Raw genomic sequence first — 22278 nt, 5'->3', positions numbered from 1 at the left:
ACCGCGGCTCGGATGCTCCACACCAGCCCGGAGCCCATCGCGTCTGGCGAGCGGTGAAAGGCCAGGCATGTAGTGTCCTCCATGATCCAGCTTACAGCCAGCCAGAGTCCTCTGAAATTCCTGAATAAGGAATTTGTGCCAGTCAGTAGCTGTCTGGTGCTCAGCACCTGAACTCCTTCTTTCTTACCCCTGAAACATCAGCCTTTCCTGGCAGCTTCACAGCCGGCAGGCATTTTTCTGATAGCATGGTTGGGGTTAGGATTTTTTAGGATTCTACACCTACGCATATGCATATATAAACTGGGATGCAGAGTTTCTTTGTGCTCCTCTGTTAAAAAGCCAAGTCACAGAACTACAGTGCTGTAGACCAAAGCCTACTGCACATTTTTAAGGATTTACAACTCTTATTGAAGTCAACAGTTTCCTTCTTGGATTTCCATGAGCTGGTTGGATGCTGGACTGAGCCTGGAATACGTGAGGCTCATGGCACGAGACAAGCCTCTCGTGGGCACTGTTCGCCTGTGACAAAGCCACGGGTGAGCAGTTTGAATGCTGAGCTGTGAATAAAGAGTGACTGAGGTCTCACTCAGGGATATGGACTATACAGACTTTTAGCATCCCACAGATTTTGACCTACAGGAGCCTTGTTGAGCAGAACAAAAAAAACCCTCAGCAAACTAGATAACCTGATGGAGAAAGGCTACCTTCCTAAGCACAGTAGGCAAAGGTGGGGAGAATTTACAGCCATTTATTTGAAGCATCTATAAACACGGACCAGCACTCATCTACGTGTTCTTCTTATGCCAGACTGACAGGCTTCCTTTGCGTTTCAGCTGGAAAGCGGATTGAAGCAAGCTGGGGAAAAAAATAAACAAAACAGGGGTGATCATACAAGGCTTTTTAGAGCCTAGGCTAGCTACGATGCAAATTCATAAACGAGGCCCAAATAACAAATCGAAAACACAAAACACTCCCCCCCCAAAAAAAAAGAGATACTTTTAATTTGCTAATCACGCACCCATGAATCACCTTTGCAGTCAGAAGCGCCTTGAGCAGGCGCCAGTGAGCCTGAGGCCTACCAGCGTTTCTTACCGCCATTTATAAGGCAAAAACAAACGGCAGCTGCGTTAAAAATTAAAAAAAAAAAAAAAAATCAGTTACATTCAACCCTCCCAACTCGACCTGGAAACCTTCCCAAGTCCCTTTCACCCGCCGCAGGAACAGCCACACAGCCGGCGGACGCGGCTAGGGGAGGATAAAAGACCGTTAGTGGCGTCGGTTGGAGCCGTTACCTCAAGTCTTCTCGCGCAGGTGGGTGAGGGGCGGCAGTGAACGGCCTCCGCCGGGCGGGTCCTGTGAGGCGGCGCAGCGCCGCCTCACAGGACCCGCCCGGCCCAAGCTCCTCCTAAGCCGTTTTGGCCCGCTCCCCTTCTCATCTTCCCCTTCCCTCCGCAGCGCCATGCGGCTCTCTCCCTGCGCCGTGGTGCTCTTGGGGCTCCTGGGGGTCCTGCGCCACGGTGGCGCCTCAGGTAAGTGTGGGCGTGGGGTGGGACGACGACGACACTGTGGGCTGTGGCCGCCATTAGGCGGCCGGAGGGTCGGTGAGGGCCCGGGTTGTACTGGGCAAAAAGTGTTTTTGTGCTGGGTCGATATCTGGCAAGGATGGAGGGGAAGGGACTTGTGAGGAGGGGCCTGCAGAGCTTTTTGGCGGGGGGGGGGGGGGGGAATGTCCCAGGTGGCGGCGGGGCGACCTGCTGCTGTCTCGAGGGTTGAACAAGAGTGAAGATCAAAGCGAAGATGGAGCTGGAGAAGAGTTATATATTCATGGTTATCTTAATTTTTGATGTGGGCAGGGAGAATCCCTTTCTCCCTGCTTTTTTTTTTTTCCAGCAGCTTAATTGCTATGAACGCCGTCATTTTAAGTCTTGCATGGATATGCTGGACTAATTTTACTGTTGCAGGGTTACAGTACAGGCTGATGAGTCTGGTGTAGAGTTGTATCCTCCTAGGGAAACAAGTTGGCATTTCACACTACCTAGGAGAAAGGGAACAAGGTTAATAGTGGTTTGTTGGCTTGGGTTTTTTTGACCGCATAAAGGTGACTGGGGGTTCCCAGCACTCTGCGAATTACGGGTTGAAAAATCCCTGTCCCTATAAAACTAAGGAAATGAGTGAAACCCCCTAGAATTTCGAGCTTTGTTCCTAAAATTACTTGTGGGCCGTGCTGATGTAATCTGGCTTTATTTGGCATGGGATTTTTTTTTTTGTAATTCCCATGCGTTTCTGCGTCCAGAGGTAACTGTACTATAATGAGTATAGCTTGTGAAGATTTAACAGTCGCTTACTCTTTTCTTGTTAAACTCTTATCTGTTCAAATAAAGGAAAAAATAATCAGTTTCAGAGATAAGCAAGCAGTCCCTTATGTTAGGGCTGATGTAAGCTGCCTCTTCTTAGTGTTTTTTTTATTTTTAAACTTGCCTCTAATGAAACTTAATTATTCAGAAGGAGAAAATGTACTCTTGGGATACTTTGCAAGGCTGCAGGAGAGTGTTTGGAATCAGTCTCAAGTGTGGAAGACTTCTCCTGCGTCTGACACCCCCCCGCCCCCCCCCCCCCCATGCTGGAGATCTTATGGCCTGCCGAAGTGTTCCCTGCTTCTTGCTGGCCCTAGGAGCTTACACTTGGCACCTAATGGCGGCAAGCAGGTCTGAGAATGAAGACTCAGTGTTCTTAGATCTTAATCTTTATATTAAAAGATGCTGACAAGCAGTTTGTCTCCCTGTCTTGATTGAAAATGGGTCATGTGTTAAGTAATTTTTTTTTTTTTGCAGTATGTAAAAATGAATATGGGACTAAGCTAACTGCTTCGGCTTGGATGACCCTGTTGCTCTACTTCCTTGCAGAATTGAGGGTGGAGGTGGAAAATATTTTCCTCAGGAAAAGCTAATAAGATGTGTAATTTGTGTACCAATGTCTAGCTGATCATTAGGTCCTTTAAACAAGGATATGTGCTTAATGGTTCACTTATTTGAAATTGTCTTGGGGTTAGTCAGTCTTGGAGACCCAGGTTTGCAGGGATGGGCTCCGCTATCTCCTAATACTAGAAGATCCTGCTTTATTTGAAAAGTGCTGATAAGTAAAATCTGTGCTTGATGGCCTGTTTTACCTCTCTTGGGTTCTGATGGGCTGCAGCTCTTCAAACTTAGTATTTGTGCAGAAGTGTTTTCTATATCATGTTTGTTACCCTCCGGGGAGCTCCACCTTCATGAAGTAGGAGTGCAAGTGGCCTTGTTTGCTACGTCCAAACCAGGTTGTTTAGTGTTGGAAAAACTAAAACAAATTTATAGTGTAATTGAGATTGAGCAGTGCCCTTTTCATAACGGGAGCTTATCTGGATGAACTTAGTTTGTGCTAGCTGTTTAGTCTATGCAGAGGCAATCTTTTAAAATAAAGAGATTCACACAAAAATGCTCATCTATCAGAATGTGTTTGACAGCTGGTCACTGCATCTTGAAGTGACATCTTAATCAGGTCTTGTGTGTTCTGACTGTTAATTGAAGTGGGTTAGTAAAACTGTAAGCAGGTGAGACAGGTACTTCTTCCCTCACTTTCCAGACTGTAGACCTAATGACCTCTAAGCTGATAAACAGAATAGTCTTCTGGAATGGGAGTGGTGCAGTTGGTGACAAGCCACATTCTGCGGCACTATCTGCTTTAAGCATGAGTCTCACTATACCTGCAATTGAAGTTTAGAAGCTTTCATAAGTCTTCTTACTTCTTTTTGAGGATTGGTGGTGTCTTTATTTGGGGTTTTACTAATGTGGGAAGACAGAACCTTGTAGCAGGATTCTTATGCATCCATGCATGCATGGCCCTACAGGTCTGATATAATATGGCTGCTGGCTTTCTTCTGTTAAGTAACTGTATACTCATGTTTTCCCTGCTCAAACTAGTTTTCAGTCTGAGCTTGCATGTCATCTCCAGTAAATATCTTTGTGACTACTTGTTGACACAGTCCCTGCACTGGAAGGTTCTTACATCTTAAAACTTACATAAGGTTATTCTGCATATCCACTGTAATTTGGTTGGCACAGAGTAGAAATGTGTTTTCTGCGACTATAGAGAAGCTCATTGTCCAAGGCAAACTTACTGTTTGAGCATGGCTCTGTAGGTAAAGGCTGTTCCTGCATGGGCGGCAATGGCATTTCTTCAGTTATGTTTCTTAATGGAAATTGGACTGCTAGGTGTCATCAAGCACCTCGGGTGGTTAGCTGCTCAGTGGTGATGGGGAATGAGACTTGACTACTGGAGCTGGAAATGTGGTTTACTTAAAGCATCAAATGAACTGAGAGCTTGAGACTGAATCAGCAGAATGGAAATGGTTCAAGCTGACTGATGCTTGTTGGGGAAACTGCATGTCACAGGGAAGGGATAATAAATGCTGAGCCTCTGTAGAGTTGACTACCTCATTTCTTAACTCTAAGAATAAGGACTTTTGATCTCAGAAGAGCTCTGAGAGGCTCAATTCCTTTGCTGTCTTTACTGGTTTTGCCCTTCATGTGGGAGAAAGGATACAATGTGGAGTGACAGTCGATTGTTGTCCACTTCTGCTCATCAGTTCTTTCGTATGCTGGAATATCTGTGCTCCTGTCCTAGTATTGGTAGTACTAGTATACTGAGTAATACATGCTCAGTACTCTATCTTTGCTCTGCTCTTGCTTAGTTTCAATAATGCTGGCTTCCTTTAAGTATGTTTTAAGTTGATAATCTATGTAATAGTGAGGGTTCCTCTCTTGTGTCTAACCCAAAACTACTCTGACATGCAGTGGCCATCATACTTCTCTCTACAAGGTGAGAAAGAGAGGGGATAGCCTGGCATCTTACCAAGTGTTTCTGGACCTCTGCCCTCTGCAGCAAGTGAAGCAATAAGAAAAGCTGGGATGCTTGGGTTTTTTTGCTGGCTCTGTTGTTGACTTGCTGAGTCAACTACCTCACTTCTGTGGTGGTATCTTTGCTGCATGTGCTGCTGAACCTGCAGTCCTGTTTGGGATGCTACCTTCAGTGAGATCAAGCTTGCCCAAAGCAGCAGCTTGTATGCTGTGTCCAGTGCTACATGTTCATGGAGGTCTCTGTATTTGTCCTTCAAAGCATCTTTGACAGTGCTGAACTCTGTATGGCTCGGGTAATCTAATGCCTGTTTGAGAACTTGTGATAGCAATGGGCCTGACGAATTGTGAGGTGGTTAATTTGTCATGCTCTCTTTCTGCCTTAGAGCACCACCAGTGACTTGTTCAAATGACAGAAAAAAAGAAGGCTGGAGAGGTGCTGTAGTCTGTAGCCATGTAGCAATTGCTTTTCCAGCAAACTTCTTAGAAGGTTCTGCTGCTCTGCTGTGCTTGTGAACTCTCCTTTTACTCATCTTTCAAGCCTGGCTAGAAGTGTGGTTCAAGGAGCCTGTGAACAATAAGCTGAAAAATACTTGTCTGATGGATGTAGCCATTTTTGTTCTTCACCCTGAATCTATGCTCTTCTGTCCAGCCTTTGGTTTAAAATGTATGTCACATGCACTGTTTTAGGAGCAATTATGCAAACAGTAAAGCAATGTAGAACACCATGCCTTAATTTACCACCCTAATTAAAGTTGAGAGACTGCCTCTGACATTTAGAGTCTCATGATCATGTTGAAGTAGTGGCTGCATGTCTTGCTGACAAATCCGTTCTTATGTACGCAGGGGCCTCTGGGTATGAGTACAGAGTGGAGGTGAGAAACAAGACTGAGCAATGCAGGTTTTTTTTCCCTTGATGTAGAGCATAGAGAGGGTGTACATGGTTTCAGCTTTTACCTTTAAAAGAACTTCTAAGTGTGAACATCTTGCAGTTCAGGAAACTGTGCTGAAGTTCTTGAAGATCAAAGAAAAATATTTTTCCTGCATTCTAAGCCTTCATTCCAAATTTCTGAGTGCATTGATGTATAGTCTGTGCCTTTTGAATGCTTTTTTTAGCATTCGTACCACTAGTTGTATTTCTGGTAGAACTTAAGAGCTAAGGAGGAAAGAGGTCTTGTGAAGGGGAGGATATCTGAATGCTATTCAAGGGACTCTATCAGGAACTGAAGAATACACAAAGCTTTTTGTTTTACATTAATTACTGTTTGAAAACTTGGAGTAGTAACTTTTTCTACCTTAACACAAACTGTAGACGATGGGACAGAAAAATGGAGAATCTCTTTCCTTCTAGACAGTTTGATCCACATATTCCAGCTGGGGTTTTATTGGTGATGCAGTACTGGTATTAATCAAATTTGAGGGGTGAATGATTAAGGGTTGAAGTTAGCAAGATGAGGTGAGTTAGACTTTTCCTATCTTCCTTGCTGTGAGGTGAGTGGAGGAGGCATGAGGGTAGGAGCTCACCTCTGTTTACATATTATCAGGAGGTGAAGAACCTGGACGAAGATGCCAATTCTTGGCAGGGAGAGTGAAAAATAATAGGAAAGGAGTTAGTGCTGAGTACAGTTTCAGATGAGAAGACTGTATCCTGCCCTTTTTTGAATGGGAAACCACCCGAGTCATCAGCAACAGTATATATGGGATGGTGCTGTTGATTACTCTGTGCTTCTGTTGGAGTACTTGACAGTATCATCCCTTTACACTAGAAGAGGCAACTTTATTGAGGAAGTACTGTGTCTGTGTTTAGGCCTGATAAGTTTTAGATCTGCTGGGGTACTGTACATGCATGCAGGGGAGTTCAGGGAAAAACCTGAAAAGCATTGTGTGTGTTCTGCAAGCATCTAGTCTGCCTGCTAACCACCAACAAAAAAGAATCTTGTGGCTTCTGTACAGCTGCTTCTCTTACCTCCCTTGACATCCCCTGTCTCAAGAGCCCAGCACAGGGAGAAACCAGGCTTTCTTGCAGGACTTGAATGACAAGCCAAAGCTGACTCTCAAAGAATCTTATATCCTAGGTCATGTGCTTCTCTTAAAAATAAAATGACAGTGGATCATGGGGTTGTATTCATCATAAGAAGAAATGGTCTTGGTTGTGTCTTGGAAAAAATCAGTCGGATTTTTAGACACAGCAATCAGGGTCCAACAGTCCTAATTAAGAATAGTGTGGGAGGAAAAGACATATGTATACTTACCCACTTTCAGCTATTTCACGTATGTAAACTACATGTATAAACTCTGTGTTACAGAAATTGACTCCAACTCCCATGGTCTGGGAATTCACCCAGGAAGTCTAACAGGCATTGTGCAAGTGTCCTGGCTAATGCAAGCATACTTGCCTGTATTTGCCAAAGAGCAAGTAGTCCGCAGTATCCTCTTATTCACTCTACTGAATGTTACTTGCTGTTGACTGCACTAACTGGTCAGCTGTGGCTAGTGTCTCTTGGTGATGAACTCAACTGTATCATACTGAGCTCCTGGCAGAAGGTCCTGCCCCATGTGATTAGGTGACTGCCAGGCTGCATGGCAGGTTCTCTAGCTGTATCTGTTCTTGTTGGTATAGCTCTGTGTATAGTAGTCTCTGAAATCTTAATACAGCTTATGGGGTGAGAGTAGCATAAACCAACATGGTTTGGTTGAGCTTACAGGCTCCCCTTGGTAATTGTTTCCCTCTTGACAAAAAAAAGTAGATCTTCCTTTTCTTGTAATGCAGGTCTTCTTGAGCTCTCCTTGGGGAAATTCAGAAATGTGCTACTTAACCGGACTAATCCAGTGGAAGCTGTAATCAGGAACATTGCAAGCAATGTGACTGTCGTTATTTTTCAAGTACATGCCCAGCAAAGTGATGTGGTGATATCCTTTGATAAGGTATGGTAAGAGTGTCACTTCGGTTCTTAAGTGCTACTTTTATTTCAGCAAAGGAGTTGTCTCTGGTACGTGTAGGAAGATAGAACTAAAGCTATGTAAATAATATGAATATCTTACCTGCATGGCTCTTACAGACAGTATTACTTTAGCTTCAGAAATCCTTTCTCGTACTTAGATGTCATAGCTGCTATTTTGGAGGACTGAATGCTTAAAGGAATTTTAGAGCTGGCTTGAAAATTTTTCAAGACTTTGTTCTTTGTGGTGGTGGTGCTTTTGGCATGTAGCTGCTGACTACTATCCATCAGCTTGTCAAATTAAAACAGGTTCATGATAAGTATTTGCCAGATACCTTATGCGCTAAACATGATCACCTTGGGATGTTTAGTTGTTTGCTGTTTATGTGGCTTGTATCTAGCCGATACAGATATGATGTCTTGTTACTTCAGCTGCTTGTCCTGAATTTAGTTCTCCTTTGGTATATGGAGAAATTCCTCCACACTATAGTGAAGGTGGCTACTTCTAGCTAACAATATAAGCATTTCTACTGCTATACAGTAGCCTCAGTTTGTCCCGTTGTTACTGGGATGCAATCTAAAATACTGATTTTTATGGTGCTGTGAGGCCTTAAGTGGTATATGAGCAGAACGTAGACTAAGCTGAAGGTGGTAGATGGAGATCTGACAGCTGCCTTCCCATTCCCCCTCCCCATCAGTATTTTCCAAATGAGGATATACTGGGTGCCAAGAAGTATCTTGAGAAGCTTGGGAAGTGAATAACCTGTAACACAAGTCACACAAGCTGCTCAGTCTTCTTTGTACTGATGAAGAAGCCAGGATTACAGTGCTAAGGCATTACTGTTACGCCTATTCAATCTTTGATTACCAGAGGTAGAATTTTTTGCATTCATGGGCCTTACCAGGCCAAAGACAGTGGTGCATAAATATGGCTGTACTGCTTTTATGGCTGGCCTGCCTCTGAAAATATAAAGCTGACCCAGACTTTAAAGCCTGCCAGGTCCAAAGTGCCTCCTTACAGTGTTGCCTCGGATAACTGTGGTCGTCTTGGACAAAAGCACATTTTCCATGCTGAAAAATAGTTTTGACTGGAGGTCAATTGGTTGTTCCAGCTGTGTGTGTGATGCTGCCATTGCTGCCTGATCTTTCCTCAAGACCTCTGGTTCTGAAAAGGATAGTGCTAATGGGCACTGGGTCAGTAGCTGGCCTGGCCCTGGCCCCAGAGACTTGTCTGGCATGGCTAGTGTCAAGCCAGCTGTTATATGGTCATCTCCATTCTGATGGAGATAGTGAGGTGCTTTTGCACTTTGGTTCCCAGAATGCCCTTTCGTGCCATCTCACAACTTTTACTGAGGGATATTTCAATCCTTTTACATCTTTACTAGCCACTCAATTGCTGTATAGCAGTAGACTTCAACTAGCTAGATTTCTGTGCAATTTGGTTGTGATTATTAACCCTTTAGTAGTCTCAAACTTATCACTTGGGTTTTTGAGCCTGAACTAGGCATTGTGTGCTGTTGGAGGCCACTCCCTTTTTTCCAGCTCCTTTTTTTCCCGTCTTCCTTTTTTACTAGGTAGCTAAGGGCTGAATGCCTCATCTGTGGCAACTGGCATTGAAATCTGTGCCCTACACATTTGTGGCAGGAATGTGACTCCTGTGCAATACTTCAAGCTGCAATGGAAACTTTCTCAAGAAAACTGTTTGTTTATGTAACTTGTTTCTGTCCAGAATCCATCTGTGAACAGCTCAGGAACTGGAGTAGACAAAGGACTGGTTTCCATCCTTCGGCCCCAACAGAGCATATGTACATGGTACCTTCGGTCACTGGATGCTGGCCAGGTGCTAAGCACAGCTATCTCCATTCCCTACATGGAGAAAGGTACGTTCTTATTACTTGTTAAGGGATACCAATTCTGCTTATTACAAGTTAACTATGGAATGAAGTGTTGACCTTTCATAGGTGATAGTCTTGTGTGGTGCAAATGTATGATGTGGATGCCAGAAATTCTTTTGAGATGGGCTGAAAAAGTTTACTATCACTGCTGAATTGCATGTTGTGTGTAGGATGTACTGTATGATCTTGTCACGACTTCAGCCTTAGAGTAGAGAACTGCTGTGCGTGTGTATTGGGACCTATATTAGACTGCAATGAAACAACTTGTGTTGTCGGCAGGACTAGAACCTGACAATTTTATGTGCTCAGCAAACAGACTGTGCTTGCAAGTACCTGCATTGCTGAGGTCTTAGAACTCTTTTCATGCCATGTAAGGGGGAAGTAAAAACTACTATAGCTGTCTTTTCTGTGTTCTAGATCCTGTTCCTGGAGGCTGCAATCTTGAATTTGACTTGGAAGTGGATCCAAATATTTACCTAGACTATACACTGGTTGATATACACATCAAGTTTGCCCCTGCGAACTTGGGATATACCAGGTGCGTGGAGAAACTTCAGTGCACTGAGTGAGACCTCCTTTGTTTTGTATTTGGCCAAGGTCATGAAGCAAGATTCTGCTGGAAAGGCTGACCACCCAGCTGCTGGCAGAAATCTTATTTTGCTGCAACAAACTGAGAAGTAAATGATGAGGAAAAGGAGGAGGGGGAGAGGTTACAGAGATAAAAGATGAGGGTGTTGTCTTGTGGAGAGGTTATGCAACTTCAGATGTGTAAGCAGTCAGCAAATACTGTATCTTCCTATTCCTCATAATGAGTTAATCTGTTTGAGAAGCAATTGTTTATTATAGCTGATTCTATATTTTTACTGGTACTGAAGTATGACAATGACCTAGAGTTTTTTTTAATATAGAGACTTCAAGTTATAAGACCTTATTTTCTGAATGGTGCCTCCTGTCACAGGTGATAGGCAGGGAATGAGGAAGACTATATTCAGACCTGTGTATATATAGCATGCAAAAAGAAGCAGTAATGCTGTGATCTTTGCTGTTGTGACCTCTTGGAATTCTTGTGCTGGTTCCTTATGACGACTCTTAGGAAGCCTCTGTAAATGTAACTGCAGGTACCAGCACAGACACTACCTGCATCAGGGTAGTTCTGCATAATACTGCTGTAGTCTGTCCCCACAAACATTTACAATGTAGTTTTAAATAGTTGCTGGTGTTAACCTGTAAAGAGTATAAGCCAAATACTGCCAAGTTAGACACATAACTGAAAACTAATGTTGATCTGAGGGCTTGTGATGGGCACGTAGCTGATCTATTTCTAATTGCAGAGGAGCAAACCCCCCATCCTGTGATTCAGGGACTGGTCAGAACTCCAGATGGCGACTGCACTATGATGTCTACCAGTACTTCTTGCCAGAGAACGATCTTTCTGAGATGGTACTCATGAGCCACATACGGAAGATGTCTGAGGTGCAAAGTATCAAAGCTAATGGCATTAAAGTAAGTCTGAAGCACTGGTGTACCAGGCATGTGGCAATGGCACTACCTTAAGTGTTCTCCTCCCCTGTGCTCATGCTGATGCTTCAGGCTTCTTGCTTGTATCTGGGATTTCTGGCTAGGAAGTGTACAGTGAGTGATGCATGCAAAATAGCAACCATTCTCTCTTGGGATAGAGGTGGCTAGTGAGCACAGCCCAAAATGTGGCAGAATTGAGGCTTCTTGCAGTGGGTTCTGATGTTAGGTAGTTAATGACTGGTCTGCAATGTGTTTCTGTGTCTTGTGCTCTCTTCTCAATTAAACAAGCTCTTATTGCAGTGTCTTCCTGCTTTCTGAATACTACTTTAGCCACAGTGCTCCTTCAGTGATGTTGAGGCCAGTTTGCCTGTAGCAATGCTGCCACTGAGTGCCTGTAAATCCAGAAGTTGAGCCACTTCTGAAAAGATTGGTACAGTCTCTGACAATGCATGATAGGTGCTGGGGACTGGCATCCTCAGATGCTGAGAACTGGGCAGGGAATGAAAAGAAGAGGGAGGAGAGTGTAGTGGAACTGGACTAGAAACAGGTGCTATTTGGAGTGGCATAAAGAGATCTGATGTGCAAGAGCAAACACTTGCTGTATGTCTACCCCCGCAAAAAGACTGGAAGGGACAGAGAGGGGAGAATCTCGGTGGCCATGACCTGTCTAGCCTTGCTAGGGAGTAGAATGGCAGCCTTGCCTGCTTCAGAGGCCAGACCTGGGTTAGCAGACTGACAGGGAAACTGAACTATGTCCTCAAATGGGGAGGAGCAAAACATATGAGTGGGAGAAACTTTCCCTGTCAGAAAAACATAGGAATATTGTAGGAAGTGGAGTCTGTCCTGTGAGCCTTTAATGACTCTGATACTGAGAGGCTTTGGAATAAGAGAGCTCTTGCCTGCAGTTCTTGCTGATCATCATCTTTGAGCTGCCGAGTATTCCCTCAGCTGTATGGACACATCAACATGCCAACAGTGACAAACAGTTCCTTGCAATTAAAAATACTCTGTACTGTTCCAGATGCTTACGCTGACAACTGATGACAAAACCAATGTCTACTTTTCCTCGCTTCCTGGACAAGGTGTGATCTACAACGTCATAGTATGGGATCCTCTTTGGAATACTTCTGCTGCATATATACCTGTGCATACATATGCCTGCAGCTTTGCTGACCTGGTGGATAACTGCTCTTCTCTCAGTAAGTTGGGACTTGCCAACACATTTAAGCTTGTTGTACACACATGCTGAGTGGTGCTTTTGAGATTTAATTTTCTGTAATGTGTGACAGAGCTCTTTGTTCTACACTAGATGTATTTTGTTACTTTGACAGAGTCTACTTCTTGACTGAGGAGAAATTCTAGAATAATGAAATAAGACCAAGGAGAACTATTAACAATTGAAGGTTTAACTTAATGGAAGTTTAATATGTGGCTTGCAGATATATAGCTTTCAACTCTGTAGTGCTACTCTAGCTTTTCTCACTTGAACTGGATACATAATCTTAAATCACTTGTAGGACTATAGGTGCTGCATGTGAAACCAAGCTAGTAAAATGTGAACAAGATTAGTGTCCAGACTGACTTTTCTAACTGTGCTGGTGCTGACAGGAATTGGTAACTTACAAATATTTTAAAAGGAGATAGTCAGTAAAATAAGCATAAAGATAATGCCAATAATAGCGAAATGACTACAAAGTCATGCTACTTTGTACAAAGCATGTACAAAATGTTCCAATGATAGAATTTGAGCAGAAAAAGAGCAAAGCTGCCATGCCAGCCCCCCTATGGCTGCAGAGGGGACAAGAATAATGGGTAGAATATGGTTCATAAAGTAAGATGTGGTCTCGTGATTATTTTCTTATCTTATACTGTAACACAAGTAACTGTTGTCAAACTCAGTGTTGTCTTATGACAACATGAGACAAATTATCTAGGCTAAACCCTTTTTCTCTAATACAGAGAACTAGGAAAATGTGGCTTGCTTGTTTCAAATAGCTTAAATACCAGTAATAATTTTTCCTAGGAGACAGAGGTGAGCCATACTGGGATGCTGCTGGTGCTTTCTGTTGCATGGAGAGTATATTAAAGGGAGACTATGGCGAAATCTGCAGTAATAGAGACTGCTGCTTGATCTTGTAGCACTGATTTTTATAGACGATTGGATGTCCCTTTTTTAAAGCTGAGCAGAGAATTTTCAGGTAAAGCTGTGTTAACAGCAAGTTCCAGCTACTTAACTAGTTGTTACAGAAACTTCAGTCTTTTGAGTAAGGAGGAAGCTCTTGATTTCTTAATCAGACTGGATTCTGTTAGAGGTCCTATCAAGATAACTGTTAGTTCAGGCATTGCGGTTCTGCTCATATGGTGTGTCTGAAGGAGTGACAGCTGTTAAGTTGTCAGACTTTGACAGCAACCTGACCTTACCTTAGTCTCATTGTTGGGACCAGTAGGTGGAATGCTCTACTAACCCTTTCTTTTTCCTTGTAGGCAAACTGTCTACCAAAGTATTCTTCACTGTTCTTGCTGTTCTTGGTCTCTTCACTTGCTATTTTGGACACAGGTTCTGGAAAACAGGTACTGAATGTTGGTTGTTTTTCTTATAAGTCTGGTTAGTATTTCATAGACGTAACTTGCTGTGACTTAGAATGGTGGTGCTATTACTAAGATTCACGTGATAGTGTTTACATGCCAATTAGGTCCACTACTTTGCTTTTACAGGATCAGAGCTTTTAAGCATGGAGCAAGAAGTTTCTGGTATGCAAAGAATAGAAATGTAGAACTAGGGTGCATGATGGGCAATATAAATATAAGTATGTGATTGTTCGACTATCTATTACACTACATGAAGTACTTGAGGACACCCCTTCCCAGAACAAAGTGTTGTCTGGCTTTTTTTGTGCTTCTCAGCCAGTGAGCTAATATGTTCTGTTGTTGTAACATGAAGATGTCTGAAGATGTACTGAAGTGGGCTTGGTATGAAGTGATATGACAGCATACTAAATCTTTTTTCCTTCTTCTCTAGACTTATTCTTCATGGGCTTCATATTTGCAGGATTCTTCTTCTTTGTATTCATTACAAGGGTAACTGGCCTTGGTTATGATGGTGAGTAGATGTGTTGGGATACTCTGTGCTCTTCCCAAAGTATTGTTATGAATCCCTTAAGTAAAATCTCAGCTGTGCTTGTTGTTGGACAGCCTTAGGAAGCATAGGAGGATGATACCTGGGTACTTGAACTGAGCTCTGATTACCATAATAGCTGAATATGCAATAGAGTAACTGTTGCTTCCAACATCAAATAGCAATGCAGGATTAATAGCTGCAACTATAAAAGACGAATTTGAATATCTGTTCAAGGATGATACAGGTTTTTAGAAACTCTGTAAATTTGCAACATACTTCCTACTTCTTTCATAATGATTGGATCTGGGTTTCAGATCAAATGCAAATGCCATCTGTAAAATGACAGAGTGGAAGATCTGCATCCTGCCTGTTAGACTAGCAAGAATGAGTTCCTTTCGTCTTTGTCCTAACTCAGTTACTTTTTTCATACATGTGCATTATCTGTTGCAACCATAACTGCCCTGGGAACACAAGGTATTGATGTACACAGTAGCAAGAGTTTCATTCTAGTCCTATGCCACTCTTTCAGTAGCACATCCTCAGGTGCATGCTGGAGTCTAAGTGAAATGCATGAGGTAAATACTGCTACTCTTGGCTTTTTGAAAAAGCTTTCATTGGATAGCAAAATCAAGCATGTAAATAAAGCTGCTGAGTTTGTTATTGTATATTGCAGTAATTGATGTTTTCAGTGTTGGAATTTCCCCTTTTCTTTTTCAGTGCGTCTTATGTTGACAGCAGTAGCTGGAATTACTGGAGGGCTTTTCCTGGTCGCAAGTTGGTGGAGATTTGGCTCTGTCCTACTCTGTATGTTTATTATTGGACTTGTGCTGGGATTTCTCTTTTCATCAACAGTTTTCTTTACTCCACTAGGTATGCATTGAAATAGTCTGCTGCAAAGTGCTGGCTATTGAGTGATGTGTCCCTGCTGTATTACAGGGACACTGCAAGGCTCCAAGGTGAATGCCGCTATCTGGTTTATCTTGGTATTATATCTAACTTTCCCTTTTCAGTGTTGGGAGCAATAGAGATGTAACTGAAGCCTTCTTTCAGGTGTGCTGTAATTAAAACTACTTGGGGGGAATCTGCACTGGTGGGAAAAGGAAACTGCTCATTCTGCAGAGAACTTGCTGAGGCTCTTCCTACCTAAGCCGCATACCATCTTGGCAGTCTGTGACACCAGCTCCACTTCAGGCACACACTTGTGGTCTGTCTTGTTCTCTATCCAGAACAAGTTACAGTAGAAAATCTCCAGTCTAATTTGGAGGCTTCAGGCATAAAGGCATCATGGATTAAGAAGAGCTCTTGCTGCTACCTTTCACCATACTACAACGCAAGGCTCTGGGAGCACTGTGCTCTAAGGGTCAAACTTGTATTTGCAGCTGGGTTGACGTCATCAGGGTCTTTAGAATGACTTTGAGAGAAACAATAGAAAAATCACTTAAAAGCAAGCAAGGCTGCTGAGCTGGAATCCTTCTAGGATATCAGAGCATCAGCCACACTGCTTTCTCAGTTGTAATTTTAAACTCTTGTACTTCAGATCCCTTGGTGGGACAGTTTTTATCCAGTAATTTGTGTTTGACTGGAGCCACAATCCTGTGATAATCCATGCAGTCCCTGGTTGCTCTTCATTAGAGTAAAACAGTGACTCAGCTGGGGATCAGCTTGTCCCCTCTGTTTAATGGACAGGCTTTAGAAAGGAGGACGGGGAGCAAAGTAGTGTTTGAGTGACTTAACTCTTCCTAAAGCCAGAAGAGTTTGTTGCCTTGTGTTGTTGTGATGGCTGCACATGCACCATACTTGAGTCAAACTTACAGATGCATATTTATAGATTATAAACCTATACAGGCAATAAAATGGCTTCTTATTGGGCAGAAGTACTCTGGTACTTAACCATTCTTACTAGATGAGTAACATATACTTCACCAAAAATCTTTTTTTGTGGACAAGATCTGCTGTCCCAGACACAGGCAGACTCTCAAAAACAATCCAAAAACCCACAATGAGGCAAATTACCGTGATTTGGTTAGGTCATCTTTTTACCCCATATAAGTAGTAATTCTGTCATTGTTCCAAGATAAGCTAGTTATGTTACAAATCCTTCACTCAAGAAAAGCAGCTCAAATGCCAAAGAGTCATCCAATCTGTAAATCTTTTCAAACAATTCCCATTTTCGCTTTTAAAAAGCTCTGATAAAAAGGGAAGAAGTTTCAGATTTGTTTCCTGGATTGCAAAGACTGATGCAGTTCAACATAGGTTTTCTTGTTTTGTTACACAGACTCCATCAAATAGCTTTTTGCAATATTTTTCCCCCCCCGTACTTAGGCCGCCTTTTAAATACTACCTGAACAGCCACCTGCCTGTGCCTTATGCTATTATGTTCCCTCTTGGAAGTTACTGCAAAAGGGTAAGCAAAGCTTTAGGAATTGATGAGTGGTATCTCTGACAGGACCTATACTCAACTGTGACAGTCTCTTTCTGTTCTTGTTTGAATAACTGTGTTACAATGCATCTTTACATGTACTTTTCCACGCTGTACTCCAGATATTTCTGAATGTATGGAATTTTGGGGGGGAAAAAACCTCATCCTCAACCACTTGCAAAATAAAAAAGGAAATGTTTTGCTAACTGTTAAATTATGTGTGGAATATGGTATCTTTGCAGGAGACTACAGGGTCTTCCGTGATGATGTTGTGTTCTGGGTGACCTTTTCTTCTGTAGCCTTGATGATTCCAGTGCTTTTTGTTGGCTGTCCAAGAATTGTAAGTAACATGCGCTGTCACCTTGGGAGGAGGGAGGAAGGTATGACAGACTTATTAATGCAAAATGTGGTCCTGTGGGATATGTGTAGAAGACATAACACAGCTTCGTGAAGCTCAGCACAAGGCCAGCTCTAAGGAACAGTTCATGTTCAGCCCTACTTGGGCTACATGGTCCATAAGCAAAGGAATGACTTTTTGCAACGTTGCACACAGCATCCGCTAACACTTGCATTTAGTTGACTTCTGTTGTCTTAATGGGATGTCTGGATAACAGGTGTGTACAGCTAATTTCTTGTAGAAGAACTGACACACAATACTGCCTTGAGGAGGTGGGAAATAGTGTTTCAGTCTTCTAAAGCTGTGTTTTTTCTCCCCTTCTAGCTGAACATACTGGCCTCTGGAATAGTAGGCTCTTATGCAGTGATCCTAGCTATTGCTTGTTATGTCTACACAAGCCTTGCCTACATCACATTAGACCTACTCAGAAGGGTCCTCAATGATTACTTCAGCAGAGCTTACACCAATGTCCCTTTTCAAACAAATGGTGAGTACTGCTCTTAATTTTTTTTTTTCTAAAGAAAAACCACTGCCTCTTTGGTTCCATTGTAAACAGTGAATGTTGAGGGTAGGAAGGGATGAAAGGAGAACACAGTAAGTACAGTGTGAGATTTAATACAGAGATGATAAATTCTAGTCCTCCAAAAGAAATACTGAGTAGACTCAAAGGCACTAACCTTCCAGCAGGTGTTATGTGATCGAGGCCCTTGTGAAAGGTGCTTCTCAGGCTTGGACTACCACCTTGCTGATGACTTTGCAGAGTGGGCAGTAAGGCCAATTACGGTGACTGAACAGACTCATCTGAACTCCATGTGTGTTCTTGCCTTTGCATGGAATTACTCTAGGCATGTGAGGATGCAGAGACAATACTTCGTTCCTTTCTGTCGCTAAACTTGTTCAATGTTTGTGCTTGGGAAAGGAAGGAAGGTTCTGCTTTGATACAGGAATCTGTTTGTTTTCTCTTTTTCAGACTTCATTATCCTGTCAGTATGGACAATGCTGGCCCTCAGCGGAGTAACTGTGCAGCTTCGCCGAGAGAGAAGCGAAGTGCCCTTCCCGCCACACCCCTATCTCACCTGGAAGCGGGAAAGGGAGCGCAGAAGCACCAATGTCTTAGACCCTAGCCACCATATCCCTCCCCTAAGAGAGAGGATTCATAACAAGCTACTGCATATCAAAGAGTTTTTTCAGAAAGAGCAGCCAGCTGGTGAGAGAACTCCATTGCTTCTGTAACCTGCTAAATAACTGGTGGGAACAGAGAGAAAGAATCTAGGAATGGTGAGATGAGTGATCACCAGCAAACCAGCCACTGGTGCAGGATTTGCCACTGCCAACTTGTCCTGTTTAATAAGAGGATCGTATTTGCCCAACCTGGAAGAAAAGTTATCTATCGGGTACATCTATGCTGGTTTGACTCTTTCCTCAATGGCCCCCTCAGCCTGCTGTAACATGCCTATGTCTAGCTGCAGAATCTTGTACTAATGGTCAAGTACAGGTATTTATCTTGTGGCGATCTAGTTTGATGTTTAGGTATGTGAAGTATAAAACAGCCCTTAGAAAGCAACCTGTACAATGCTGGTTCTTCCCTCTCAGTGTGGAGACCACTGCTGAAATACTGCCTGACTTGCTCCTGAAGGTGAGCAGTCTGTCAAACTGCAAGGGATGAGAGATAAGGACTGTATGCAGGAGGATGTCTTCTAGCAGGAACTGAAGTATCACCTTCAAATATAGGTACAAAAGTGTGTGGCTGCAGACACAATTGTTTCCATGAAGTATTACTAAACCTTGCAAGCTTAACTAAGTGACTTGAATTTAAACTGCACTGAATTAACTGTTGTAAGTGTGCACACTGGTGCTCAGGAAGCAGACCTGATCCAATATAAGAAGACTTTATCCCTTGCTTTTGGATGGTTCTGTAGCAAGCTGGTCATCTGGTCTCTGTGCAGAGATGACTGCTAAGAGAACACAAGAGGTTTGCCTCCTTGTTTGCTTTCTGAACAGCCTGTGACTTGTTTCTGCTCTGGTATAATACCTTTTTTGATGGTGCTGTCATAAAAGAAAAAACTAAATAAGCTCTTTGTAGCCAATGGCATTTTCTTCCTGGAATTGGTTGAAACACTAACTATTTTTATCTAATCAATAGATCTTTTAATTTTGCCTTTAAGGGGTGAAAACAGCCTCCAGTTAGTAAAACACTGACCAAGATCCTTGTTGACTGAATGTGTTCCTTACCAATTTGGATTGCATCTGCCCAAAGCAGAATGCAGTATAAAAACAGATAAGGGACCACTCTTGTGTTCAGCGGAGGATTGCAATCGCTGGCAATTTATCGGCAAATTGTCAAAAAATTGGTGGCTTTATTCACTTCCTTAAAACCAAAACAAACGTCCATTTTCAAAATGCAAACTGGAGCATTGTGGTTTTGGTTCACATAAATGCACAAGCAGTCCTGAGACTGTCCTTGGTTTTACCTGCCCTTGCCCCCAGTGCCCAATCTTGGTCTTTGTGTTCAGTGTTTATGTGGTGATCTGTCATGCGTTAAATGATGGTTGAAGTCTTGCATCCTGTATCTTGATACAGGTTACGGTGGCTCTTCCATATTCTTCTCGCTATCTTTGTACCTTTAGTGTGGGCAGCAAAGTGTGTAGTCCTTCCTGTCCGAAAGTGAATGTCTGTTCGGTTACCGGAATGGAACCACCATGAGTGAATACCCTAGTGGTGGAAACTACTTTAAATTCTTGGTAGTAAGTATGCAAGGAACAATTCTCTGTATAGGAGACTGGCAAAAGAACTTTATCTGGGAACTCAGTTGGAAGCTAATTCTGGCAATAGAAAGGAATTAATGACTTTAAAATGACAATACTTACTGGCCATTTTTCCTTTAAGGAGTAAAAGCTTAATGACATAATATCTGAGGTGACTGAGCTTATCGTGATGGTTAGAAAGACAAATCCCATGACTGCTTGGAGCTGGAACATCTGCCTTAAACAGCAGAACAAGGCTGAAATACTGCAATTTGGGTCTTGCTTCACTGCACTGTTGTGTGGCACAAGGGGGTAGATGAGGAGCTCTTTCCCTGGCCTCTGGCAGACTGATGCTTGCTGACTGCTCTTACTGCACTGATACTGAGTATGTCTTTGCCGTATTTGATGGCAAGTAGCAAACACTTATTTGGTATACAAATGCTCTTAAATGTTTACCTTGTTTTTTTTATCACTGCTGTTATTAACATTGTGGAAGAAACAAGTTTGATGCTAATTTTCTATATCTTTTATAATAAAGATGTCTTTCGAAAGAATACTGGAACTGAAGGGGGTCTCTTTGAATTCAATGATGCTTTTACAACTTGGCTTCTACCTTTGGTATGATAGGGATAGTATGTTTTGAAAAATTCCTTAGCCTCTCAAGGGAGGAGGTGAGGGGGAGCTTAGCTGACCTGTTGTAAGGACTTGCTGTAGTTGTAGTGACACCTGCAGGCAGAGAGTGTGGTTATGTTCTGTTTGAAACCAATGAGGAAGTGCATGGTCTGAAGAGACATTTTATAGCTTTGTCAGATGGGATTCTAGAGAGCAAAGGGGTGGTTGTCATCGACTTCTTGACTGGAAACTATTCTGCAAGATCATGTAGGAAGTCTATGGCAGAACAAGGATTTGAACTTTCTGAGATCCTGACTTGGAGGTTTTGTCTCTCTTTAATACTGCTAAGAGATGAGATGGGAATGTATTCCATATTCTGTAAGCCATAGTGGGTAATAGCAATGATAATCGGAATACACTAACTGGTCCACTGAGGTGTTGAAGGGGTAACTTGCAAGACTTTTTTGTGTACCCCCTGAGGCAATTGCGAAAAGAAAACTGGATCCTACTCTGCTATGCCTCTGTTCTGACTGCAGACTCTCTCATTGGAAGCATTTACTGCCTTGCTGTGTTTAGCTGCACTACCTTGCAGTTGTGCTAGGTTAAAATAATGCTGTGTGATGCTCCTGGGGAATCTAAATCTATCAAACTATCTTCTCGGTAGTGATTCCCCTGTAAAATCAACTGTTTTGAAGCCTCATGTAAGCTGAAGCTTTCTGGAGTATGATGATGATCTACATGCTGCCGCTGTAGAGAACTCTTCTGCCATGATGGCTCCAGTACACTTCTTTCACTGAGTCTTCTGCAGTCTTTACTGCACTGTAATAATGCTGCAATGATCACATCATGGAATTTGCCTTAGCTGCTTGTAGAGCTTTCCTAGGTGTGCATGTGTTCCAGTCCTGCCTCGTATCTGCAGGAGAAACTGTCTTCCTCCTCTCCTCACTCTCACACCCATGCTAACTTCTAGCAGCTGAACAAGCTGTGGCACAAGTAGACTCAAGGACACTGATCTCTTCAAAGAAAGGATCTTCCTTTGTTCTTGTGTCTCCTTCCTCATCTTAAAAACACAAAGCCAGCCTGACTCCAGTGCTCTGTGAGTAAGGCAGGTTGTGTACCTGCTTCCCCAAATGTTCAGAAAGCATGAATGAAAATAGAAGCAAACCACTTTTCCCGTAGGTCTACTTCGGAGGGGAGGAAGACAAACTCTCCCTTCACCTAAACTTTGCGTTTTGATTTGGGAGCAGGTTATGGGAAATTATAGAAGGGGCCCACAAAATAAATGTTCCTTCATCATCTCTGATGTTACATATCCTATGCAAGTGGCTTTCCATACTGGGAGGAACAATGTGGTGTAGATTGTGGTGTAGTCTAACTGTCCTTGCTGCTAGTGCTTGGTTGGAAGCAAAAGGGTTAGTCCCTGTTCTTGGATCTTTTCAACTGGTTGGTAGAAGTGTTGCATACATCAGATTTTAAAGCACTCAGAACCATTTGGGGGACCCAGCTGCTAGGTATTACATAAAACCTGTGATAGAGGCTTTGGAGAAAATGTTGTCTTTGCTTAACACTATTGCCATTTGTGGCTGCAAGCCTAGCTTTGGGAAACCTGAGCAGAATGCAAACTTTGTGGAGTGCCAATGTGAAACAAAAACTCAGTCCTGTGAAATACACTAACTGGCTGACATCTTTCTGGTACTGCTGTCAGAGAGACTTTAACATGCCCCAGCTCGTTCGCTGACTTGCTTTCAAG

General features: G+C 42.8%; 1 protein-coding gene across 1 annotated transcript; it reads left to right on the top strand.

Annotated features, from left to right (window-relative positions):
• Positions 1-1459: 1459 nt before the first annotated feature.
• On the top strand, positions 1460-18405 carry TM7SF3 (transmembrane 7 superfamily member 3; the record flags this gene model as incomplete). Its single annotated transcript, XM_082001916.1, has 12 exons — positions 1460-1529; positions 7657-7811; positions 9555-9705; positions 10138-10258; positions 11052-11223; positions 12260-12437; positions 13723-13809; positions 14258-14338; positions 15074-15226; positions 17018-17115; positions 17497-17659; positions 18143-18405. The coding sequence occupies 12 exons, from the start codon at positions 1460-1462 to the stop codon at positions 18403-18405; spliced, it is 1692 nt and encodes a 563-aa protein (XP_081858042.1).
• Between the last annotated feature and the right edge of the window lie 3873 nt (positions 18406-22278).

This window comes from Phaethon aethereus, assembly GCF_964289735.1.
Source record: "Phaethon aethereus genome assembly, chromosome: 1".
In the NCBI taxonomy this organism is placed as follows: domain Eukaryota; kingdom Metazoa; phylum Chordata; class Aves; order Phaethontiformes; family Phaethontidae; genus Phaethon; species Phaethon aethereus.
The sequence above is the reverse complement of the archived record's forward strand: the minus strand, read 5'-3'. Positions and strand labels throughout refer to the sequence as shown.